At 42.2% G+C, this 23,593-nt stretch overlaps 1 protein-coding gene and 1 pseudogene across 2 annotated transcripts in view; one reads left to right on the top strand and one right to left on the bottom strand.

Annotated features, from left to right (window-relative positions):
• Positions 1-20,521, top strand: part of PATL1 (PAT1 homolog 1, processing body mRNA decay factor) — a gene marked incomplete at both ends in the record, with an annotated part of 41,346 nt that extends 20,825 nt beyond the window's left edge. The window contains 11 exons of the mRNA XM_080719781.1: positions 629-718; positions 5,159-5,339; positions 5,852-5,975; positions 6,384-6,481; positions 7,179-7,238; positions 8,021-8,169; positions 13,714-13,873; positions 16,710-16,865; positions 19,625-19,716; positions 19,823-19,972; positions 20,500-20,521. Of these exons, the coding sequence (XP_080575907.1) occupies positions 629-718; positions 5,159-5,339; positions 5,852-5,975; positions 6,384-6,481; positions 7,179-7,238; positions 8,021-8,169; positions 13,714-13,873; positions 16,710-16,865; positions 19,625-19,716; positions 19,823-19,972; positions 20,500-20,521 (1,282 nt within the window). The remainder of the gene's footprint in view (positions 1-628; positions 719-5,158; positions 5,340-5,851; positions 5,976-6,383; positions 6,482-7,178; positions 7,239-8,020; positions 8,170-13,713; positions 13,874-16,709; positions 16,866-19,624; positions 19,717-19,822; positions 19,973-20,499) is intronic.
• LOC308272538 (large ribosomal subunit protein eL21-like) lies at positions 8,411-8,904 on the bottom strand (annotated as a pseudogene). The gene has a single exon. The product of its transcript is annotated as a large ribosomal subunit protein eL21-like (transcript).
• Positions 20,522-23,593: the final 3,072 nt, after the last annotated feature.

Raw genomic sequence — 23,593 nt, 5'->3', positions numbered from 1 at the left:
AGGCTTGCAAAGTGCACAGCAACATCTAAACCAAGGTTTGGTCCAGTAACTGGTACCATAGCCAAGCCAAGTTGACATACAGAATTAATCATCACACATATTTTCTGTCATTCCCACATGGATAAATTTAAAGTTGAGTACATTAAACCTATTTAGAGACTTCTACTAAGCAGAAGCAAAATGAAAAAGATTATAAGGTTTTACTTCTTAATTTACTGAAATTTCATTAACATTCTCTGAGGGATGGTCTTCATAGAAAGCATGTAAACAATATGGCTCTTTTGCATTTGAAAGTCTCTTCAGTGCTGGGTGTGATGGCGTGGTGGCGCACGCTTGTAATCCCCGGGCTTGGGAGGCAGAGACAGAAGGATCACGCAGGTTCAAAACCAGCTTGCTGGCTTAAGAGACCCTGTTTTCAAATAAAAAATAAAAATAGGTCTGGGAATGTAGCCCGGAGGTAGAAGGGTTCCATCCCCAGTACCACCAAAAAAAGAAAGTCTCTTCAGAGTTGACTCTGACAGACGATTTGAGTGAATCTATATGTAGTTGCCCTGTTCTCACAACATTCTTGAAAGCTTTAAGTCTCCAAGATGACAGAATTGAGAACCTTTTTTTCTTATGTTCTTAGATCTCAGGCCCCAGTGTTCAGACCAGACACAACTCACCTTCATCCACAACACAGGCGGCTCTTGCATCAGAGACAGCAACAGAATAGAAGGTAAGTAGTACTCATTTCCTTCCTGGTTTCTGTGCGAGTGTAACAAGATGTTATGTGGTTTACTGTTTTAGTAAGTTTACTTAGTTAGAAGCTAATTTTGTTAATGAAGTTCTAATGTGAATGCTGTCATTTGGGGGTATTTTGTTGTTTTGTGGTACCAGGGATGGAACCCAGGGGCATTCTACCTCTGAGCTATGTCCCCCAAGCCTCTTTTTTTTTTATTATTATTATTCTAGGGATTGAACTCAGAGGCATTCTACCTCCAAGCTAAGCTTTTAGCCTGATTTATATCTTACTTGGAAACAAAGTCTCACTAGATCCTCCTGTCTCAGCCTCCCAAATACTGGGATTACAGAAATGGGCCATTGCGCCTGGCTCAATATACTAGCTTTAAGTGACAAGATTGTATCAACAAATGCCCAGCCTATTCTAACTTTTTTCTTTCGTTCTTTTTTTTTTTTTTATTTTTTTTTTTAAGTGATGCTAGGAATTGAATCCAGGAGCATTCTACCTCTGAGCTATACCCCCAGTCCTGTTACAGTTTTTATTTTGAAACAGGGTCTCACTAGATTGCTGAGAGCCTATCCTCCTGTCTCAACCTCTCAAATTACTGAGATTACAGGTGTGTGTTACCACGCCCAGCTCCTATTCTAAGTTTCTTGATTATAAACAAAATTACAATTGAATTCTCATTTTTATGCCAACATTTTATACTAATTACCAAGTTTTTTTTTTAACTACCTTTGTTTTCTCAGTTCAGAGGTAGCTTTAAAATGTGATCAGCTTTGCATTAGTCTTATTCGAACCTTTTTTTTTTTTTTTTTTCCAGTTTGGGGGTGGAACCCAGGTGCATTCTACCTCAAAGCTGTACACCCAGTCTGATTTTTTTTTAATTCTTTACTTTGAAACAGGGTATTGCTGAGTTACAGAGGGCCTCACTAAGTAGCTGAAGCTGTCCGCGAACCACAATCCTCTGTTCTCAGCCTCCCAAATGCTGGGATTACAAGCATGCACCACCATACCTGGCCCAAATTTATCTTTATATAAATCATTTAATCCTTAACACATATATATGCTTATTTCTATATATGATCCCAGCTGTGTACCAGACACCATTGTAGGTTTTTTTTGTTTTGGTTTGGATTTTTGGTACCGGAGATGAAACCCAAGGGCATTCTAACTCTGAGCTACACCCCCAGCCCTATTTTTTTATTCTTTATTTTGAAACAGGGTCTCACTGAGTTACAAAGGGCCTCACTAAGTAGCTGAATCTGTCCTCAAACCACGATCCTCCTGTCTCAGCCTCCCAAATGCTGGGATTGCACGCGTGCACCACCACGCCCAGCTCCATTGTAAATTTTGAAGATTAAGAACAAGACAGATAGCTTTTGGCCTCATGAATCTGTATAAAGCAATTCAATAATTATGCATTCAGAGCCGGGTGTGGTGGCGCACGCGTGCAATCCCAGCATTTGGGAGGCAGAGACCTGGAGGATCACGGTTCGCAGAGAGCCTCAGCTACTTAGTGAGGCCCTCTGCAACTCAGTGAGACCCGGTTTCAAAATAAAAGAATAAAAAATAGGGCAGGGGGTGTAGCTCGGAGGTCAAATGCCCCTGGGTTCCATTCCTAAAACCCCCAAAAAATGAATAAATAAAATAAATAATTATGCATTCATATAAAATAAGAAACCTAAGAAGGAGTGGTGGCACACATCGAATCCCAGGTACTTGGGAGGCTAAAGCAGGAGGATCACACATTCAAGGCTAGCCTGGGCAACTTTGTGTAATTGTGCCTCAGAAAATAAATTGGGTTAAAGATCTAGTTTAGTGGCAAAGTGCTTACGTAGCATGCACTAGGCCTTGAGTTCAACCGTAAACCCCACAGTGGGTGGGTGGATGAATGAATGAATGAATGAATGAATGAATGAATGACATACGAAACAATGTGAGGCTTCTTCACCCATCAATTTTATTGTTCTAGCTGGACACTCCGGACACCTCTGTAATCCCAGTACTAGGGAGGCTGAGACAGGAAGATCACAGTTCTGGGGCCAACCTCAGTACTTTAGCAAAACCCTGTTTCAAAAGAAAAAAGAAAAAGAACTGGAGATATAGCAGAGAAGTAGAATGCCCCTGGTTTCAATCCCAAGGTCAAAAAAAATTCTTGTTCTCTACGTGTGTATGATTCTTTTTTACTTTCCAACAGTGTTCTAGAATATTTTTTGCAGGAGGAAAAATAAGATCTACTATGGACTTGTAAATAAGACTCAAAAAGTATAAACTACATCTGGAAGGATTAATACACTGTCTATATTAAAATGTTAAACCAGACAGGAAGATCACAGGTTCAAGGCCAGCCTCAGCTCGGAGGTTAGAATGTCCTTGGGTTCAATCTCCATTACACACGCACATGCACACACACACGCACACCCCTACACACACATCAGAGGCCAGACTTGAAGTGTCTCATCACTTATTTTTGGCAAAGATGAGTTATAACTTGAGCATGGCTATTCCACTTCTAGAAATTCTGCCCTTCGTGTCTGTCAGGGTAGATTAGGAACATGGATATATATAAAAAGCATAGTATCCAGTGAAGAAGCAAGATCACAATCATCTGTTACCACTTATTTAACATTTAAAGGTATACAGAGTACTGCTATATAATATTGAGAGACAAAGTGATACAAGTTTTAAAACATTTGGGGTGGATTCCTACTCGGGTTAGAATAGTGGTGGTTCCTCTACGAAGAAAAGGAAGCTGGAAATGGATTTAGAGGGGTATAAAAAACTTTAAATGGAATATTGTATCACTTTAATAGTGCTCTTTAAAAATCCAGCAAACGTGGCCAAAAATTTTCTTTTTATTAAATCTGATGGTAGGCAAATATTTATTGTAGAGTTTTCTGGGGACTTTGTCTACATTTGAAGTAGTTTATGATTTTTTTTTTTTTTTTTTTTGTAGTACTGGAGGTGGAACCCAGGAACCTTCTACCTCCAGGCTACACTCCTAGACCTATTTTATACTTTATTTGGAAACAGTCTCACTAAGTTGCTGAAAGCCTCACTAAGTAGCTGAGGCTGGCTTCAAACCTGTGTGATCCTCCTGTCTCAGCCTCCTACACGCTGGGATTACAAGCGTGCGCCACCACGCCCGGCTAGTTTATGATTTTCAATGAACTAAAGAAAAATTGAGCCGGGAGTGGTGGAGCACACTTGTAATTCCCTCGCTGGCTTAAGAGAACCTGTTTCCAAATAAAAAAGTATAAAATAGGTCTGGGAGTGTAGCCCGGAGGTAGAAGGGCTTCCAGGAACCCCAGTACCACCAAAAAAAAAAAAAAAAAAAAACTGTATAGACATATGGCATGTATTTAAGAAAACTTATTCTAGCCAGGCACGGTTCGAAGCCAGCCTCAGCAATTTAGACCCTGTTTCCAAATATAAAATAGGTCTGGAGTATAGCCCAGAGGTAGAAGGTTCCTGGGTTCCATCGCCAGTACCACAAAAAAAAAATATCTTATTCTGAGAACACCAGTTGTATAGCTTTGATGTTTCTTGGCCTCCGTTTGTTGTCTTCTTAACAAAAAAGAATGAAGCCGGGCGTGGTGGCGCACGCTTGTAATCCCAGCTTGTAATCCCAGCATTCGGGAGGCTGAGACCTGGAGGATCGCGGTTCGCAGACAGCCTCAGCTACTTAGGCCCTCTGCAACTCAGTGAGACCGGTTTCAAAATAAAGAATAAAAAATAGGGCAGGGGGTGTGGCTCGGAGGTCAAATGCCCCTGGGTTCCACACCCAGACCCGCAAAAAAAAAAAAAAAAAAAAAGAATGACGTGCTTCATGGAGTTACTGTTTTATAGGGAAGTCTCTCTGCTAGGTGTGATGGCACACCTGTAATCCTTAGCAGGCTGAGACAGGACAGTTGCAACAACTTAGATCAAGTTTCAAAATTAAAAAGGGCTGGGGATATAACACCCCTGAGTTCAATCCCCAGTACCACACACACACAAAAATTATGTAACACTAGTTAGCATATGGTACATATATTAAGGTAATTTTTTAAAATTATGTATTACAAAGTTTTTTTCTCTTGACTTCTATTAAAACTCAGTTCTCTTTCCTTTTTTAACAAAGGCAAAGGGGAATATATTTTTTCATTGGCCTGTTTTATTTTTCTATTGTTAAAAGGCATGACTGATGCCGGGCGTGGTGGCGCACGCTTGTAATCCCCGCGCTTGGGAGGTGGAGACAGGAGGATCGCGCAGGTTCGAAGCCAGCAGTGCTGGCGTAAGAGACCCTGTTTCAAAAATATAAAATAGGTCTGGGAGTGTAGCCCGGAGGAAGAAGGGCTTCCAGGAACCCCAGTACCACCCAAAAAAAAAAAAAAAAAAAAGGCATGACTGATGTGCCCACTTGGAGTGCACATGGCTTATGTTTTTCAGTCAGCATCGGAATCTCAATGGTGCCGGAGATAGAGGAAGTCACCGGAGCGGCCATCAAGATCATCTCCGGAAAGATCCATATGCCAATCTCATGTTGCAGCGGGAAAAGGATTGGGTGTCCAAAATCCAGATGATGCAGCTGCAGAGCACTGACCCCTACCTGGATGACTTTTACTACCAGGTGAACACCCGTGCTCCTTTGAGGGTGACAGGTGGCCCTAGGCTAGCACTACTGATATTTATCAGGAATTCCTCATTTAGTAAAACTGGCAAAGCGATCCTATCCTCTTGGCAACTAGAGAATCTTGAGCTCTGCTCTCAGACCAGTGTTTTCAGTTCCTTAAATATCAGTAATTTGGTTCTTTCAATTAAGAATACTGCAGTGTGCTTTCAAAGACATTTCCATTGACATTTTTGAAGGCCAGGGGGTTGGGGCATGGGTTGTGTATTTTGAGGACGGTGGTTGTGAGATGCTGAAATTGAAAACTGGGTCTTCAGCATGTTAGAACATGCTCTCCCACTGAGCTATAAAGTAAACTTAGAACTAGAATTTAACAAAAATTAAAAATTAGCACATTTCTAGTGTTCAAGTTACAGCGTTACTGCCACTGTTATAAATTATTTAGTGGTAAAGAATAGCTATAGTCTGGTCTGTGCTTGTGTTGCAACTAAAGTCATCTTCTCATGTGGTAGAATTACTTTGAAAAACTGGAGAAACTGTCAGCTGCTGAAGAAGTGCAAGGTGATGGCCCTAAAAAGGAGCGCACCAAGCTTATCACCCCTCAGGTGGCCAAGCTGGAACATGCCTATAAGCCAGGTGAGATCCTGGCCCAGGAGGGGGGAGTCGAGATGCTGCTGATGTGATAAAATACAGATGCCTACATGTCGATTTGGGGAACTTACAAAGTTTATTGTCTTTACTATGTTAAGATCAGCCTTTACCCAGGTGTGTAAATCCCAAGATTCTGTGGTTTTTTTTTTTTAAAAACTTAAAATTTTTGGCACTTTTAAAATAGGGAGAAATATTTCAGGTTTTTCTTTTGATCATTATTGTAACAAAACGAGGAAGGATAGATTCTGTCAAGGAGTTGCTTTAAATAATTCATGGATTTTTGTTGTGAATTGTTAAAACATGAGTAAAGAATAAAGAAAAGTAAAGATCTTTGAATGTTGCCTGCCTACATTGCTGAGATTTTATGTTATTGGGCTTTTTTTGTCCCTGCAGTGCAGTTTGAGGGCTCCTTGGGGAAGCTTACTGTCTCTAGTGTGAATAATCCTCGAAAAATGATTGATGCTGTTGTGACATCTCGGAGCGAGGATGATGTAAGTGTCAGCAGAATTGAGTGTGTAAGGGTGTCTGGGTTGTCACCAGTTCTCTTGGGGTCACTATGGAATGAAATTAGCATAGTAGTACTATTTGTAGTCTAAGCCAGAGCTTACCATCTGGCAGGTCATGACATTCTCGTTTTCCACAGACATGCTGAGAAAGTAACGTTCTTATTTCTAGGTAGCTAGCCAGGGTCTGGAGTCTGTACTGGGCATCTCCAGCTGCAAATGGCATCTATTTACTCCACTCTGCTATTCAGAAAATTGCTCTTTGCCGGGCGTGGTGGCGCATGCTTGTAATCCCAGCATTTGGGATGCTGAGACAGGAGAATCATGGTTCAAGGACAGCCTCAGTTACTCAGTGAGACCCTCTTTCAAAATAAAGAATAAAAAATAGGGCTGGGGATGTAGCTCGGAGGTAGAATGCCCCTCGGTTCCATCTCTGCCCCCTCCCCCAAAAAAAAGAAAATAAATTTACTCCTCTGTTTCAAATTTTGCTATGAAATGTTCATCTTCTGCGACACTATAACAGCTGGTAGGTCGGTTGATTCCATCAGTTCTATGACCTTTGATTATTAACTTTTAGAGGCAAGATTCTCCTCATACTTTCACAAGTGGACTTATAGATATATACTTGGTAAATTGTTCTTAGTAGAGGTAAAGGGTTTATACTGAATAGTTTTATCTTTTATAGGAGACAAAAGAAAAGCAGGTTCGGGACAAGAGAAGAAAAACCCTTGTCATAATTGAAAAAGTAAGTTTAGAATTTGTTGCTATAGTTGGCTTCAAATAAGGAACATGTATGTGTATCCAAGAAGTAAAAGTGCCACCAACAGTGGCTGGCACCTAGTAGTAAAATTAACTGTTAACGTACGTACATATGTACGTGTGTGTGTGTGTGTGTGTGTGTGTGTGTGTGTGTGTGTTCTAGGGATTGAACCCAGGGACCCACACATGCTAGGCAAGCCACTAAGCTACATCCCCAGCAACTATTAATATTTTTATAAGTACAGGGTACCAGTCATGGCATTAAGACAAAATATAATATACTTCAGTGCTAGTGTTGTTGGAAAACTTGAAAAGTGTAATTATTTCACTTTTTATCTGCTAGATTAAAGGGCAGGGAATGGTGTTTGAAGAATTCAGTTATTTCACCATGTTTTTATGCACTTAAAACATATCTTATTTTGCTGGGCGTGGTGGGCACACTTGTGATCCCAGCATTTGGGAAGCTGAGACAGGATCTGGGTTAACGGACATCCTCAGCTACTTCTTATTGAGGCTCTTTGCAACTCAGTGAGGCCTCTTTCAAAATAAAGACTAAAAAACAGGGCCAGGGGGTAGCTTGGAGGTAGAATGCTTCTGATTTCCATCCCCAGTATTGCAAAAAAATAAAGTAAAAAAGCATCTTACTATTTTTTAATCTCAGATTTACTATCATGAGTTTTTACTCTTGATCCAGTAGTCCTAAACTGTGAAGTTGTTTATCTAAAACTCTCTTATCCTGACCTAGTTGCTTTCTTTGTCTCTCCTCAGACCTATAGTTTACTCCTTGATGTGGAAGATTATGAGAGGCGTTATCTTCTGAGTCTAGAAGGAGAGCGGCCTGCCTTAATGGATGAGAGAAAGCACAAAATCTGTAGCATGTATGAGAACTTGAGGGGTAAAGTGCCTGGACAAGAGAGGTGAGCTCTGTGCACGTTTAGGAAAACACGAGATTTCCTGTACTGACAACCTGAGCTTATACAAAGCAAGATTTTTTGTTGTGGTGGTGGTACTCCAGATGGAACCTGAGAAAGAAAAAGAATTTAAAAATAGGGCTGTGGGTGTCACTCAGAGATAAAATACCCCTGGGTTCCATCTCTAGTACCACAACAACAACAAAAATTCTTTAACTATTTATTTAGGGGAGAAGATACCACGCTTCTACTCATTAACACCATTTCTACAGCCTGCCATGAATTCATAGGGAATAGGTCTCAGCAGCTCAGGTGTCTTTCTGTTGGTTCTCACAAAGTGCTTTTCTAGTGGAGCAGGCTGGTGCTTCAGCTGAACCCAGGTGCCTTTCTCTTTGGCTTCCTTCTTCTGATTGTTTTCCTTTACCCACTTTAGGAAGCTCTGTCAGCGCTTAGAGGGCTTAATATGCTCAAGATGCACGTCAATTCTCTTAAGAATCTTGCCCTTGACTTGCTTGTTAACCACAATGCCAACAGCGTGCTGGGTAACATTATAGACTCCTCCAGTTTTGCCGTGGTGACATTTGTGAAACATTCCTTCTTGCGCAGTACTATTCCCTCGATGTCTGCAGTATCACCCTTCTTGTGGATTTGCATATATGTGGCCAGAGGAACAACTCCGTTATTTTAAAAGGCCTAGAGAACACATATCAGTTCCTCTCCTCTTCCCTTTGTGTTCATCATTTTGGCAAATAACTGGGAGATGGCGATGAAAGGCTCTGTTGAGGTTCTTGATAGTTTCCTTTGCTGTATAGAAACTCTTCAGTTTAATTGAAAAAAATGTATTGATCCTCCTTTTAATTTTTTGTGTCTTTGGGGTCTTGTTGAGAAAGTTTTACCTGTCCTGTGTGTTGCAGTGTCGGACCTATGCCCTCTTCAAGGAGCCTCAAGGTCTCTCTCTTGTCTAATTTCCAACTTTTTTTGATGGTCTGGGGATGGAACCCAGGGCACTTGACCTCCGACCCACAACCCCTGCCCTATTTTTTCTTATTTATTTTTGAAACAGGGTCTCACTAAATTGCAGAGGGCCTCTTACTAAGTAGCTGTGGCTGTCCGTGAACTGTGATCCTCCAGTCTCAGCCTCCTGAGTGCTGTCTTTGATCCATCTTGAATTGACTTTTGTGCAGGATGAAAAAGTGGGATTTATTTCCATTTTTCTACATATGGTTAACCAGTTTTTCCAGCACCATTTGTTTAAGAGGCTCTTTTTTCCAGTGTATGTTTTTGGCCCCTTTGTGGCTGTATATGTGTGGATTTGTTTCTGAGTCTTCCATTCTGCTGTATTGGTCTATGTGTCTGTTTTTGTCCCAATACCATGCTGTTTTATTACTTTGGCTTAGTAGTATGGTTTGAAGTTGGATATTATGATGCTTCCTGCATGGTTCTTGTTGCTGAGAACTACTTTGGCTATTCGGGGGGGGGGGGGGTTGTTGTTTGTTTTTGCTTTTGTGGTACTGTGTGTGGAACTCAGGGGCTTTCTGACTCTGAGCTGCATTCCCAGCCCTATTTTTTATCTTTTATTTGGAAACAGGGTCTCACTAAGTAGCTGAGGCTGTCCATTAACCTACAGTCCTCCTGTCTCAGCCATCCAAGTACTGGGCTTATATGCTTGCCACCACACCAGCTCTATTCTGAGTTTTGTTTGGTTTTGTTCTTTGCAGTTCTGGAGATGGAACCCAGAAGAATTCTACCTCTGAGCTACACCCCCAGCCCTATTTTTTATTCTTTATTTTGAAACAGGGTCTCACTGAGTAGCTGAGGCTGTCCTCAAACCACGATTCTCTTCTCTCAGCCTCCCAAATGCTGGGATTACAAGCAATGACCCCCGCGCCTGGCTTTATTCTGTGTTTTTTGTTGTTCCAAATGATTCTAAGGACTGATTTTTCTGTCTGAGGAATGACCTTGATAATTTAATGGATATTGTATTGAATCTGTAGATCACTTTTGGAGGAATGGTCATTTTAATGATATTTATTCTACCTATCCTGAAGGTCTTTCTCAGTTTCTCTTTTCAGTGTTTTATAATTTTCTTTCTAGAAATCTTTTACCTCCTTGGTTAGGTTTATTCCTAAGGGTTTTGTTTGTTTGTTTGTGGGATATTGTGAGTGGAAGTGTTTTTTCGATTTTTTCCCTCAGTGGATTTATGGTTGGCATACAGAAATGCTGATTGATTTTGTATCCAGATACTTTACTGATTTGTTGATCAGTTCAGTAAGCCTTTTGATGGAGTTTGTTGGGTCTTCTAAATATAGTATCATGTCATCTGCAAATAGGGATAGTTTTAGTTCTTTTTCTCCTGTTTATATTCCTTTTATTTCCTTTTCTTGCCTTATTGCCCTGGCTAGAGGCTCAAGTACTATATTAAAAATAAGTGGTGGTAATGGACGTCCTTGTCTTGTTCCTGTTTTTAGGGGGAATTCTCGCAGTTTTTCCCTGTTTAATGTGATGTTGGCTGTGGGCCTATTCTATATTGCCTTTATGATGTTGAGGTATGTTCCTTCTATTCCAATTTTCTGTAGTGATTTTAGCATAATTGGGTGTTGGGTTTTATCAAGTGCTTTTTCAGCATCTTTTAAATGACTGTGTGATTTTTGGTTTTGGTTCTGTTTATGTGGTGGATTACAATGGATTGTTTTTCGTATGTTGAACCAGCCTTGATCCCTAGAATGAACCCTACTTGGTTGTGGTGTATGATTTTCTTGATGTGGTTTTGAATGCACATTGCTAATATCTTGTTTAGCAGTTTGCATCTAAATTCATCAACAGTATAGGCCTATAGTTTTCTTGAGCTGTCTTTATTTGGTTTGAGTATAATGTGATGTTGGCTTCATAGAATGTATTTGGGAGAGTCTCTTTCATATATTAGATTGAGGAATATTGGAATTAGCTCTTCTGTAAAAGTTTTATAAAATTTGCTTGGGAAGCCATCTGGTCCTGGGCTTTTATTTGTTGATAGGCTCTTTACTGCTGCTTCAATCTCTTTGATTGCTCTTGGTCGAATCAAAATTTTATGTCTTCAGCCAGATGTGATGGCACACGCTTGTAATTCCAGTACTTGGGAGGCTGAGACAGGAGGATCGCAGGTTCGAAGCCAGCCTCAGCAGCTTAGTGAGGTTCTCAGCAACTTAGACCCTGTTTCCAAATAAAATATAAAATAGGTTTGGAGGTGTCACCTGGAGTTAGAAGGCCTCTGGGTTCAACCCCCAGTACCACACAAAAATAAATAAATTTTCTATGTCTTGACTCAGTTTAGGGAGGTTGTATGTTATCTAGAAATTTGTTGATTTCTTCCAAAGTTTTCATTTTGTTGGATGTGTTTATGTGGTTACTCTGACAGGTCTTATAGTAGATTTTCTTAGTTTTATTTCATTGTGGTCTAAAAAGATGCAGGAAGCCAGGTGTGGTAGCGCACGCTTGTAATCCCAGCATTTGGGAGGCTGAGACCGGAGGATTGTGGTTTGCAGACAGCCTCAGCTACTTAGTGAGGTTCTCTGCAACTTAGTGAGACCCTGTTTCAAAATAAAGAATAAAAAAAATAGGGCAGGGGCTGTAGCTAGGAGGTCGAATGCCCCTGGGTTCCATCCCCAGACCCGCAAAATAAATAAATAAATAAATAAAAAGATGCAGGAGAGTATGTCACTTTTTTTTAATTTGCTAGTGCTTACTTTGTAGACCAGGATGTGGTCTATTTTGGATAAAGCTCCATGAGCAGCTGAGAAAAATGTGAGCTCTGCTGTAGTTGGGTGGAATACTCTGTATGTGTCTAGTAACTCATTTGATTTATGGTGTTCTTTAGATCTTTACTGACCTTTTGTCTAGATCGGTCTAGCAGTGCCAGGTAAGTGTTGAAGTCTCCCACTGTTGCTCTCTTGGGATCTGTGTGTAACTTCATGTCACAAAGAGTTTGTTTTATGAAAGTGGCTGCACCTGTTTGGGACATAAATGTTGACTATCCTATTTCCTCTTGCTGGATTGTTCCTTTTGCCAGTAAAAAATGACTTGCTTTGTCTCTTCTGATTGGGCGTTAGGTCACATTTGTCACATATCATAATTACTACTTCTGCTTGTCTTCGAGTTCTGTTGGGATGGATATCTTGCTCTAGTCTTTAACTTTAGTGTGTGACTATCTTGTGAAGTATGTTTCTTGCAGGGAGCATATAGATGGATTCAGGGGTTTTTTATTTTGTTTTTGCTTGTTTTTTTGTGGTGCTGGGGATTGAACCCAGGTGCATTCTACCTCTGAACTACACCCCCAGCCCAAATTTTCATTCTTTATTTTGAAACAAGGTCTCACTACGTTACAGAGGGCTCACTAAGTAGCAGAGGCTGGCCGCAAAACCAGACCCTCCTGTCTCGGCCACCCAAGTACTAGGATTACAAGCATGTACCACAACACCCGGCTCGGATTCTGGTTTTTAATTATTCATTATTTTGAAACGGTCTCATTGAGTTGCAAAGGGCCTCACTAAGTAGCTGAGGCTGTCTGCAAACCCTGATCCTGTCTCAGCCTCCCAAATGCTGCGATTACAAGCATGAGCCACCACACCTGGCGCCACCTTATGTCTTTTTATGGGGGAGTTGAGTCATTTATATTCAGTGTGATTATTAAGAGATGATTTTTAATTTCTACCTTTTTTGTGGTACTGGGGGTGAAACCCAGAGGCCTTCTACCTCCAGGCTACAATTCCAGACCTATTTTATATTTTATTTGGAAACAGGTCTCTCTCACTCAGTTGTTGAAAGCGTCACGAAGTAGCTGAGTTTTATCTTCTGTTTGAGATAGTGTTTGTTCTTTGCTTAATTGTTTGTGATTATTGATTCTCTAGTTCTGACATTTATTAATTATGTCTTTGCACTTAATCTCTTTGAGTATTTTCTCTAGTACTCATTTGGAAGACATAAATTCTTTCAGCTTCTGTTTGTCGTGGAAGATTTTTATTTCTCCGTCAAATTTGAGGATATTTTTGCTGGGTAGGAAGTTTTGGCTGCAGGTCATTTTCTTTCAGAGTTTAGGGTTTGTTGGCCCAGGCACTCCTGGTTTTCCTGGCTTGGTTTGGAAAGCCTGGAGTGAGTCTAATTGGTTTGCCTCTGAATGTCACTTGGCCTTGTGCTTTTGTCACCTTTAAGATTCTCTCCTTGGCCTCACTGAGTAGCTGAGGCTGGCCTTGAACCTGAGATCCTCCTGTCTCAGCCTCCCAAGTACTGGGATTATAAGTATGCACCACCATGACTGGATGACTTAAGTTTTTTTTTGTTTTTTTTTTTTTACATATAATTTATGAAACCATGATTTTCTATACTTGTGAAACTTGAAGTTTTGCTTTTTATTCTTTGGTTAGAGATAGGGAAGTAATTCTCACTGTATTGTGGTACAGATAATTGTAGAGTGAAAATGAATGTTGTACATTCATTCAGTAATATCTAAGAGGGGAAATATGAGGGTTTTCTATATTTCTCTTGCTGATGTACGTCGACATTTTTCTTCCCTTGCAGGCCAAGCGATGACCACTTTGTACAGATCATGTGTATCCGGAAAGGGAAGAGGATGGTTGCCCGTATTCTCCCTTTCCTCTCCACAGAGCAGGCAGCTGACATTCTCATGACAACTGCCAGGAACCTCCCTTTCCTTATCAAGAAGGATGCACAAGATGAGGTGACCCGCTCTGTGTCCTAACAGTGTTCTTCAGACTTGATTAGGTTCCTAGAATCTGAACTGCTTTTCTCCCTCCTTTTTGTGTTGTTCTATCTAACCTTTGGCTTTGTGATTTGTTTATGTAAAATACAACCTTAGGTACTATAGGCTTGTTTTTTAAATTCCATACTTGTTGGAACAGGTGATACGAGAAAGCATATGAAAATCGACAGTTCCATCTTACTTAAATAGTTGTAAAGATGTGGTCTGTACAAGAATTACTTGGAGCCAGGCGTGATGGCGCACACTTGTAATCCCAGTACTCGGGAGGCTGAGAAAGGAGGATCACGAGTTCGAGGACAGCCTCAGCAAGTAGTGAGACTCATCAACCTAATGAGACCCTCTTTCCAAATAAGCAATAAAAATCAGGCTGGGGATGTAGCTCGAAGGTAGACTGCCTCTGGTTCAATCCCCAGCACCACACATAAAAACAAGAGAAGAACTCTTTTTTTAAGCCTTCTTGGAAAAATGATTTAAACGGCAGTCATTACTAGCTGCAGGAAGTGTTAGGTAAAAAGTGATGGGGAATTTGGCAATGGTTGGAGCAGGCTTCTCTCCAGGAAGTTTTCTTGCATTCTGCTCCTGTTCCTCTTTCCCCCAACCACGACTGAACCTGAATCCTCTCGGTCTTGGAATTGTAACCCTGACTTAGTAGGGGAGATGATGAATAGCAGACCCCGTGAGTGACAGAGATGCAGTTAGCCTGAACTAACACACAGACGACGACGCGGCATTTCCTCAGAGCGCTGAGTGGCGTGAGGCTTGTGGAGAGGCGGTGGCTGCGGACCTGCGAGCACTCTAAAGCCTCGGCAAGTGCAGCGAGTGGGTCTTGTCTGAATCATAATTAGAGCAAACTAGAACTGAACAAATTTAAATTTCAAATAAATACTAGTTGATACAAAGAAATTACCATTAATTTCTTTAGCTATAATATTATGAGATATTGTCAAATATAGACTGAAGGTTTTTTTTGTTTGTTTGTGGTACTGGGGGGTGGAACCCAGAGGCTTTCTACCTCCCGGCTATACTCCCAGAGCTATTTTATATTTTATTTGGAAACAGGGTCTCACTAAGTTGCCGAGAGCCTCACTAAGTAGCTGAGGCTGGCTTCGAACCTGTGCGATCCTCCTGTCTCAGCCTCCCGGGCGTGGGGATGACAAGCGTGTGCCACCACGCCCGGCTGACAAGTATTTTTGGATGGGATTCTGTGAATTAGTAGCAGCGTAGATTTAATAAAGTTTGGGAAATGCTTATAATTTATCGAAGTTGGGTACTGGGTAAAAGCACTATACTGTTCTTTGTACTTGTATGTATGTTTTTAAATGTCTGTAATAAAAGCTTTGTTTATTTATAGTAGACCATAAAAGTGCTCTAGTCTCTGTCCTTGGATGTTATTTAAAGTAATACATCACTTGTTTGTTTGTTTGTGTTTGGCACTGGGGATTGAACACAGGGGCATGCTACTTCAAAGCTCTGTACCCAGCCATATTTTATTTTTATTTGGAAACAGTGTCTCGTTAGGTTGATGAGAGTCTCGCTATTTGCCGAGGCTGTCCTCAAACCTGTGATCCTCCTCTCTCAGCCTCCCAAATACTGGGATTGCAAGTGTGCACCTCCACGGCCAGCTATCACTTAGTGTCATAGCATGGACACTGAGTGGCCTGGATGCTCTCTGGATTTTCTCGTATGTCGTATAGCCTAGTTAGAGCCGTTTCTTTGCTTTGTTTTCTTTGTGTGTGTGCACCTTCATTCTGTGCTCCCCACCCCGGAGCCCTTTTTATTCCCTTTCAGTACTGGGGATTGATCCCAGGGGTTTTTTTATTCTTTATTTTGAAACAGTCTTTAAGTTGTGGAGAGCCTCACTAAGTAGCCTAGGCTGGCTATAAACCTGAGAGCATCCTGTCTCAACCTCGCAGGTACTAGGCTCGCAGACATGTAAACCCTCTACTGTAACTTTCCATTTGGGCCGCTGGCACAAAGGAATGAACAAGATTGGAAGGCTAGAATCTTAACATTCCCTAAGATACAATTAAGTCTGAAAATGCTTCTCAGCAATTCTGTAGCACTCTAAACTTAAGCTTGGAGTGCTTCTTGCGGCATGTTGAAATTGCCATTTTAGCCGGGCGTGGTGGCCCACGCTTGTAATTCCCATCCTTAGGAGGCTGAGACAGGAGGATCGCACTGGTTCGAAGCCAGCCTCAGCTACTTAGTGAGGCTCTCAGCAACTTAGACCCTGTTTTCAAATAAAGTATAAATAGGTCTGGGAGTATAGCCCGGAGGTAGAAAAGCCCCTGGGTTCCACCCCCAGCACCACCAAAAAAAGATAGAAAGAAATTGCCATTTTACTCACGTCCTTTCTACTATACTTTAGGTTGCTGAGGATCTGTGTCCTGTTTAGCTATAGTGCCCGGCACATTGTAAACCTTTAAATATTTATAAAATAAGCTAAAATATTAATGTTTTAGAATGGGTTTGTTGCCAGGCATGATGGTGCATGTTTGTAATCACCGGTTCGCGATCAGCCTCAGCTACTTAGAATGGGTTTGTTATTCTTGAGAGATGATTTTACACCCTTGGTTCACGTAAGTCATGGAGTTCCCAAGGAAAATAAAGATGAAGAAGTTCTCAGTACATACCTTAGAATCCATTGTTGAGACTGCAGTGTGTCTGCTGGGCTTAGAACTGTTTTACTTCAATCTTGCCATGAGTGGCTGAGCAGCCTTCCGTCTGTAGCCACTGATGAGAAGTCATTGAAGAGCAACTGACGGGGCATAACGCTCTTACTTATTTTTTGTAGGTGCTGCCCTGCTTACTGAATCCCTTCTCTCTCCTCCTCTATCATCTTCCATCAGTGACTGTCACCAGCCTTCTGCAACAGCTAATGAACCTACCTCAGAGTACAGCCGCACCAGCACCCTCCAATCCTCACCTCGCTGCTGTGCTCCAGAACAAGGTGCTCCTGCCGCTCTCTTCTTGGACTTTATGAAGCCTCTGAGTGCGAGTTTCAGATTAAAAAATAATGGCTTCTGCCAGGTGTGGTGGCACACACTTGTAATCCCAGCATTAGGGAGGCTGAGACAGGAGGATCACAGGTTCCCTGCCAGCCTCAGCTACTTAGTGAGGCCCTCCACAACTTAGTGAGACACTGTTTCAAAATAAAGAATGAAAACTAGGGCTGGAGGTGTAGCTCACAGGTAGACTGCCCCTGAGTTCCATCCCTAGTTCCACAAGAAGAAAAGTGTAAAAAAAAAAAAAAGAAAGAAAGAAAAAGAAATATTGGCTTCTAGCCGGGCGTGGTGGCACATGCTTGTAATCCCAGCATTCGGGAGGCTGAGACAGGAGGATCGTGGTTCACAGACAGCGTGGTTCACAGACAGCCTCAACTACTTAGTGAGCCCCTCTGCAACTTAGTGAGACCATGCTTCAAAATAAAGAATAAAAAATAGGGCCAGGGCCGGGCATGTTGGCACACGCTTGTAATCCCAGCATTTGGGAGACCGAGACAGGAGGATCATGGTATGCAGAGAGCCTCTGCTACTTAGTGAGGCCCTTTGCAACTCATTGAGACCCTGTTTCAAAGAAATAAAGAATAAAAAATAGAGTTGGGGCTGTGGCTTGGAGGTAGAATGCCCTGGGTACAGGGGTGGGGGGATAGGGCTGGGGATATAGCCAGGAGGTAGAATGCCCCTGGGTTCCATCCCCAGTGCCATAAGAAAAGGAAGGAAGGAAGGACGGACTGGCTTCTCTGGCTGTGAGGACTTTCCCAAAAGGCTCTTTCTTTTAGTTGGGAATCACATTAATCCTAGTAGTAGAAGTAGAGATAGCAGTGATTTCAGCAAAATCGGATTTTGTGTATCTCATGTTAAGTAAGTCTTGTATAATTAGCTCAGAATGGCATCAGGAATCCAGAATCCTTCAGTTTTTCTTCTCTGCCATTCTTAGCAGTGGCTCCCATATTCATGATCCCTCATGGCCCAAGATGGTTGAAGGGCAGAGGGGTGGGCCTGGAAAGCTCAAAGGTGTGTGTTAGCTGCCCGTCCTCTTGACTGGGACCTTTCCCAGGGGTTCTAACCAACTTCTACATCGTATCAGTGGCCAGGACTCAGGCACACAGGTGCACCTAACTCCAGAGAAGGCTAAGATAGTTTTAGTTCACGTCACTGCTGTCACACCAAAATCAGTTCTGATGATGAAAAGTTCCATTGCATTAGGTGGGCAGTTAGCAGTGTCTGTCATTAGACTATGGCAGTATAATCTGCCATGTTTCATTTACGTCAGGTTAAAGATCCAAAGACGCCTAAGGGAAGCATGACATGAAGGAAAGGCCATGCGTTTTTCAGGGTTCTGTCCTTGTCTGCTCTTTTCTGGCTTTATCACCCTCGACAGATGATTTCACTTTGCCGAGCTAGCTTCCTGCTCTGTAAAGTGGAAATGGTGGAGTAGAAGTCACAAGTTGTCCTAGTACTGAGGTGCTGGCTGTGAGTGGTTCAGTGTAGTGCCTCTACACAGGCCGTCACTGAGGCTGCTCTGTGCAGGAGAGGTCAAGAGTCGTTCGGCCTCTCTCCCCCTTGCACCCAAACTCTTGCCAGGGTCTGAGGATACAGGCAGGGTCCCGAAACAGTCACGGCTCTGTTTTTCTGTCCTGTGGTCTCTTCGTTTTAATTTTTAGTAAAGGCAGTAGAAAATCATGCGGTAAGGTTATGTAGTTTCGCGGGTTTTTGTTTTGTTTTTTTGTTTATTTTGGTGGTACTGGGGTGGAACCCAGAGGCTTTCTACTTCTGGGCTATACTCCCAGACCTTTTTTTATATTTTATTTGGAAACAGGGTCTCACTAAGTTGCTGCAAGCCTCACTAAGTAGCTGAGGCTGGCTTTGAACCCGTGCGATCCTCCTGTCTCAGCCTCCCAAGCGCGGGGATTACAAGCGTGCGCCACCACGCCCGGCTTAGTTTAGCGCTTTTTTAATATTCTTTATTCTGCAAGTAATATAAAGGAAAATCTTTTGGAAAGGCAAGACTATCCTCTGTAAGGTGGATTTAGGAAGAATACTGCCAGCGTCCCTTTATGATCTACGACAGCACATGGACTCATACGTCTAGCCTACTGCTTCTTGTCCCTACTTGTATTTTCATTTTATGCCCCTTTAGACTACATACTTCCTGCCTGTTTACTGCCCGCGGCTTGTTCTTTCTCTCTTTACTCTCAGACTCCTATTAACATGCTAAGTCTTATATTTCCAATAGGAGTATCCTTTTTAAGGGACTTTTCTCTATATATTCTGATAATTTTATTTACCATTCTGTATATTTCTCTACAGTTATTAACATCTTTTTATTCAAAGTATCTTACTCATGTAATGGTTCTCTTTTTTCATAAATTTTAATTGAATTTCCTTTCTGATCAGCTCTTGTGAATAGGAAAGCCAAATCCCACATTATCTATGGCAGGGATAAGTCATCTTCTTGCCTCAGGGTGGGCACAGAGAGGACTGCCAGACACCATTATTTCATGTTCCCATGGGCTTCTCGCTGCAGCTGTGCCAGAAGGAAAGCCTGGGGAGGGGCAGCTTTCAGCCAGTTGTCCATCTCCACCAGGCCCCGCAGCGAAGCCCAGCAGTGAGGTCTTGGGTCATCGCATCTCCGTGTGGTGCTGGGGCCCTGCCGGCTGTGGTGGGGACAGTGTGCGCTGTTTGACACCTTTTGTCTTTCTCATAGTTTGGCCTGTCACTGCTCCTTGTCCTCCTGAGCCGTGGGGAAGACCTCCAGAGTTCAGACCCTGCTGCAGAACCAGCACAGAACAACCAGTGGTCAGTACAGACTGTGTTTCTGTCTTGTGCCAAGTTGTTTCTGGTCATCTTTTCTCTTTTTTGCTTTTCCTTCCCTCATATTGTTGTTTTGGGGTTTCCCTCTAAGGACGGAGGTGATGTTCATGGCAACCCGAGAGCTTCTACGGATTCCCCAAGCAGCCCTGGCCAAGCCCATCTCCATACCCACAAACCTGGTGTCCCTTTTCTCTCGCTACGTTGACCGGCAGAAACTGAACTTGCTGGAGACAAAACTGCAGTAAGTTATAAACAGGAGAGTTCCATATTTCACCAAAGTTGGCACTTTAGAAGTTATGATGGAGGAGGATAAAACTGAATTTGGTGGAAGAGATTAAAGATGTTCATTACCTGGGCGTGGTGGTGCACACTTGTAATCCCAGCATTCAGGAGGCTGAGACAGGAGGATCGCGGTTCGCGGACAGCCTCAGCTACTTAGTGAGGCCCTCTGCAACTCAGACCCTGCTTCAAAATAAAGAATAAACAATAGGTCTGGGAATGTAACTTGAAGGTAGAATACCCTTGGTTTTCATCCCCAGTATCGCAAAAAATAAATAAAGATGAAATATTAGCATATCTACTAAATAAACTGCAGTACTGGGTGCTATGAGTACAATGCCCTCAGAGAAGTTCACTATGACTAGAGAAATATCTTGGATATTTTGTTATGAGAATTCTTAAAAGGTTGTAGCTTTAACGGAAAAGCTTGCCTTCTGTTTTAACATTTATACAAACAAGTTCTCTTTCTCTTTTTCTTTATATCCTTAGGCTAGTTCAAGGGATACGATAAAAGATCTCCGGGTGTGTCCTGAACCTCCTTTGGCTGCCTCCTGCACTGCTGCCATCACCAACAGAGTATTTTTGATGAGGGAGGGAAGGTAGCTTATTCCCCAAAGCAGTCTGTGGGATCAATTCCTGTTTACAGGGGTTGTCTCTAAATACCAGATATTTCCCCGTTGCTCTGTGAAATTTGGCTGGTGATACTTCTGCTGGTTTCTTCTTTACCTTCTGTGTTACAATTCTGCATGTCCTACTTTTATTCAGCTCTCCTCAGTTTGGCATTTTCTTTGCCCTAGAGACACAAATACTATCTCTCCCTTTATCCGACTACCATTACTCCAGTTCAAAATAGATTGTAGCCTGCCAAAAGACTCTTCTCATCCTATTAGATAAAGATAAAATTTCTTTCATTGTCCCATATTAATATGACGTTAGGAGAACCAATTAAGTAGAAATCAAGTTATAGATACACACACACACACACACACACACACACACACACACACACACACACACACGTATACTTACATTTATATGGTCTCCAGAGGGTCCTTAAAGAATGAGTTTTAGATTGAAAAGTATTTAGTTGACACATACCTCCTAAACACAAACCAGCTGATAATTTTTAATCTCTTTCTATTCCATCTTGTAATTAATTTGGTGGGTTCTACTTGTTTTAATATAAATACAGGGTATATAGCACAGTTAATAAAATCAGGCCAAGCATGGTGGTGCACACCTGTAATCCCAGTACTTGGGAGGCTGAGACAGGAGAATCTCAGGTTTGGTGCCAGCCTCAGCTAATTAGTGAGGCCCTCCACAACTTAGACCCTGTTTCAAAATAAAGAATTAAAAATAGGACCAGGGGTATAGCTTGGAGGTAGAATGCCCCTGGATTCAATCCCTAGTACCGCAAAAAGAAATAAAAATTTTTAATTGGCTGATACCCAGCTCTAGGCAGAGAAATCCTCTTTTTCTCCTTGCCATATTTTCTTGTCTCTGTCCACCTTAATGGAAACAGCACACGGTTACGCCTTTTTCCTGCTACGTTGACAGCGGACTTGAGTCTGTCCCTTTAAGTGCATTCAGGAGCACCCAAGATGATCCTCACTCAGAGCCTGCTTCTGCAGTGTCGCCTTTTGCACACTTGCCCTGTCTTCCTGAGATGACTTCAGTAAGCCATGCTTGTACATCTCTCTTCCCCATTCTCACTTGTGGTAGGAGGCTGCCCATGGCCGCCCTGCTCTGCAGCTGCCCCCACGTCTCCATTCCGCCCCAGCCCCACTCCCAGGAGCCCGGGGCCTGAACCTTGGCAGGTGCCGCCTAACACCACCTTCCCCACTCAGCCCTCCCGTGCGGCCATCAGCCGGGAGGAGGGGTTTGATCCCTGGGGACCATGGTCCTGAAGAAAACTAAATCTGGATTCATTTAATATGGCCTTCCCAATCTGCTTTGCTGTTCTTAACCTTTCGAATGTAGTGGGAGGGACAGGCTGTGATACTTAAAGAGAATAAACATTTTGCACATACCTGTATTGTACAACAGTAAGATGCTCTGTTATAGCCAGCTGTCTTTATCCTCCATCTCCGTTTCTTCCATTCTGTGCCCAGGCTCCACCAGCTGTTCCCCAGTGACATTACCGAGCCCCTCGACCACTCCCCCCACTGTGTGCCTCCCCTGCCTTCCCGCACAGCCCATCAAGTGAATACTTGGTTATTATTTCTTCCTTACTGTGCTTTTTGTTTTGTTCTAATTAATGAAAATAAAAGTTTCTAAATTTACATTTTTATAGGGTATTGTAAATAAAAACAAATTGTATACTTGAAGAAAAATGTATGCCTGCATTCCTACTTTCTTTTTATTTCTGAACTGATTTCTAATGTGTTTTAAATACACTGACAAATCTTGATGTTGGGGATTGGTAATATTACTTGGTAATTTTGCTTTTTCTTTTTTTGTGGTACTGGGGTTCCTGGAAGCCCTTCTATCTCTGGGCTACACTCCCAGACCTATTTTTACATTTTTATTTGGAAACAGGGTCTCCTAAGCCAGCACACGCTGGCTTCGAACCTACGCGATCTTCCTGTCTCTGCCTCCCAAGCGCAGGGATTACAAGTGTGCACCACCACGCCCGGCTAATTTTGCTATTTTTATCTTATAAGGAAAAGAGAGTGTGTGTGCGTGCGCGCGCATGTTTTACTAGGGATTGAACCCAGAGCTACATTCCCAGCCCTGTTTTGTTTTTATTTTGAAACAGGGTCTTGCTGGGTTGATGAGAATCTCCCTGCTTGCTGAGGCTGTTCTTGAACCTGTGATCCTCCTGTCTCAGTCTCCCAAGTACTAGGATTATAGGCATGCGCCACCATGCCCCGTAAATATTAGGATATGGTTACCTTCCTTTTAAAAACCAGAATGCTTTCAGTTCTCCCACCCCACCATTTTAACTAAAAAACAGAAATATGAATTTTAGTAGATTCACCCTAAGTCATCATGTTCATTTTATTTTTATATGTGTTACTGGGGATTGAACCCAGAAGCATTCTTCCTTGGGGCTTCACCCCCAGCTCTTTTTTTATTATGAAACAGGGTCTCACTAAATTGCAGAAAATTTTGTTAAATAGCCGAGGCTGGCTTCAAACTTGGAATCCTCCTGTCTCAGCCTCTCAAGTACTGGAATTAGAGGTGTATGCCAACACACCTAGCACATTTTCTTTTAAAATGCTCAAGATTTAAAAAAAAAAAAATTCAAAGCTGGGGCATGGTGACGCACACTTGTAATCCCAGCATTTGTGAGGCTGAGACCAGAGGATCAAGGTTCAAGGACAGCCTCGCTACTTAGGCCCTTTGCAACTCAGTGAAACCCTGTTTCAAAATAAAGGATAAAAAATAGGGCAGGGGGTGTAGCTCAGAGGTAGAATGCCTCCTGGGTTCCATCCCCAGTACTGCAAAAAAAAAAAAAAAAAAAATCAGTAAACAAATGGGGGAAAAATGAAATTATTAGGCACCTGCTTGCATAATGCTCTCCCCTCCCCATTAAGAGACAAGCTCCTTGAGGTTAAAACTTGCTGGAGATGACACAACC

Source organism: Muscardinus avellanarius, assembly GCF_963383645.1.
Source record: "Muscardinus avellanarius genome assembly, chromosome: 1".
Taxonomy (NCBI): Eukaryota; Metazoa; Chordata; class Mammalia; order Rodentia; family Gliridae; genus Muscardinus; species Muscardinus avellanarius.
The sequence above is the reverse complement of the archived record's forward strand: the minus strand, read 5'-3'. Positions and strand labels throughout refer to the sequence as shown.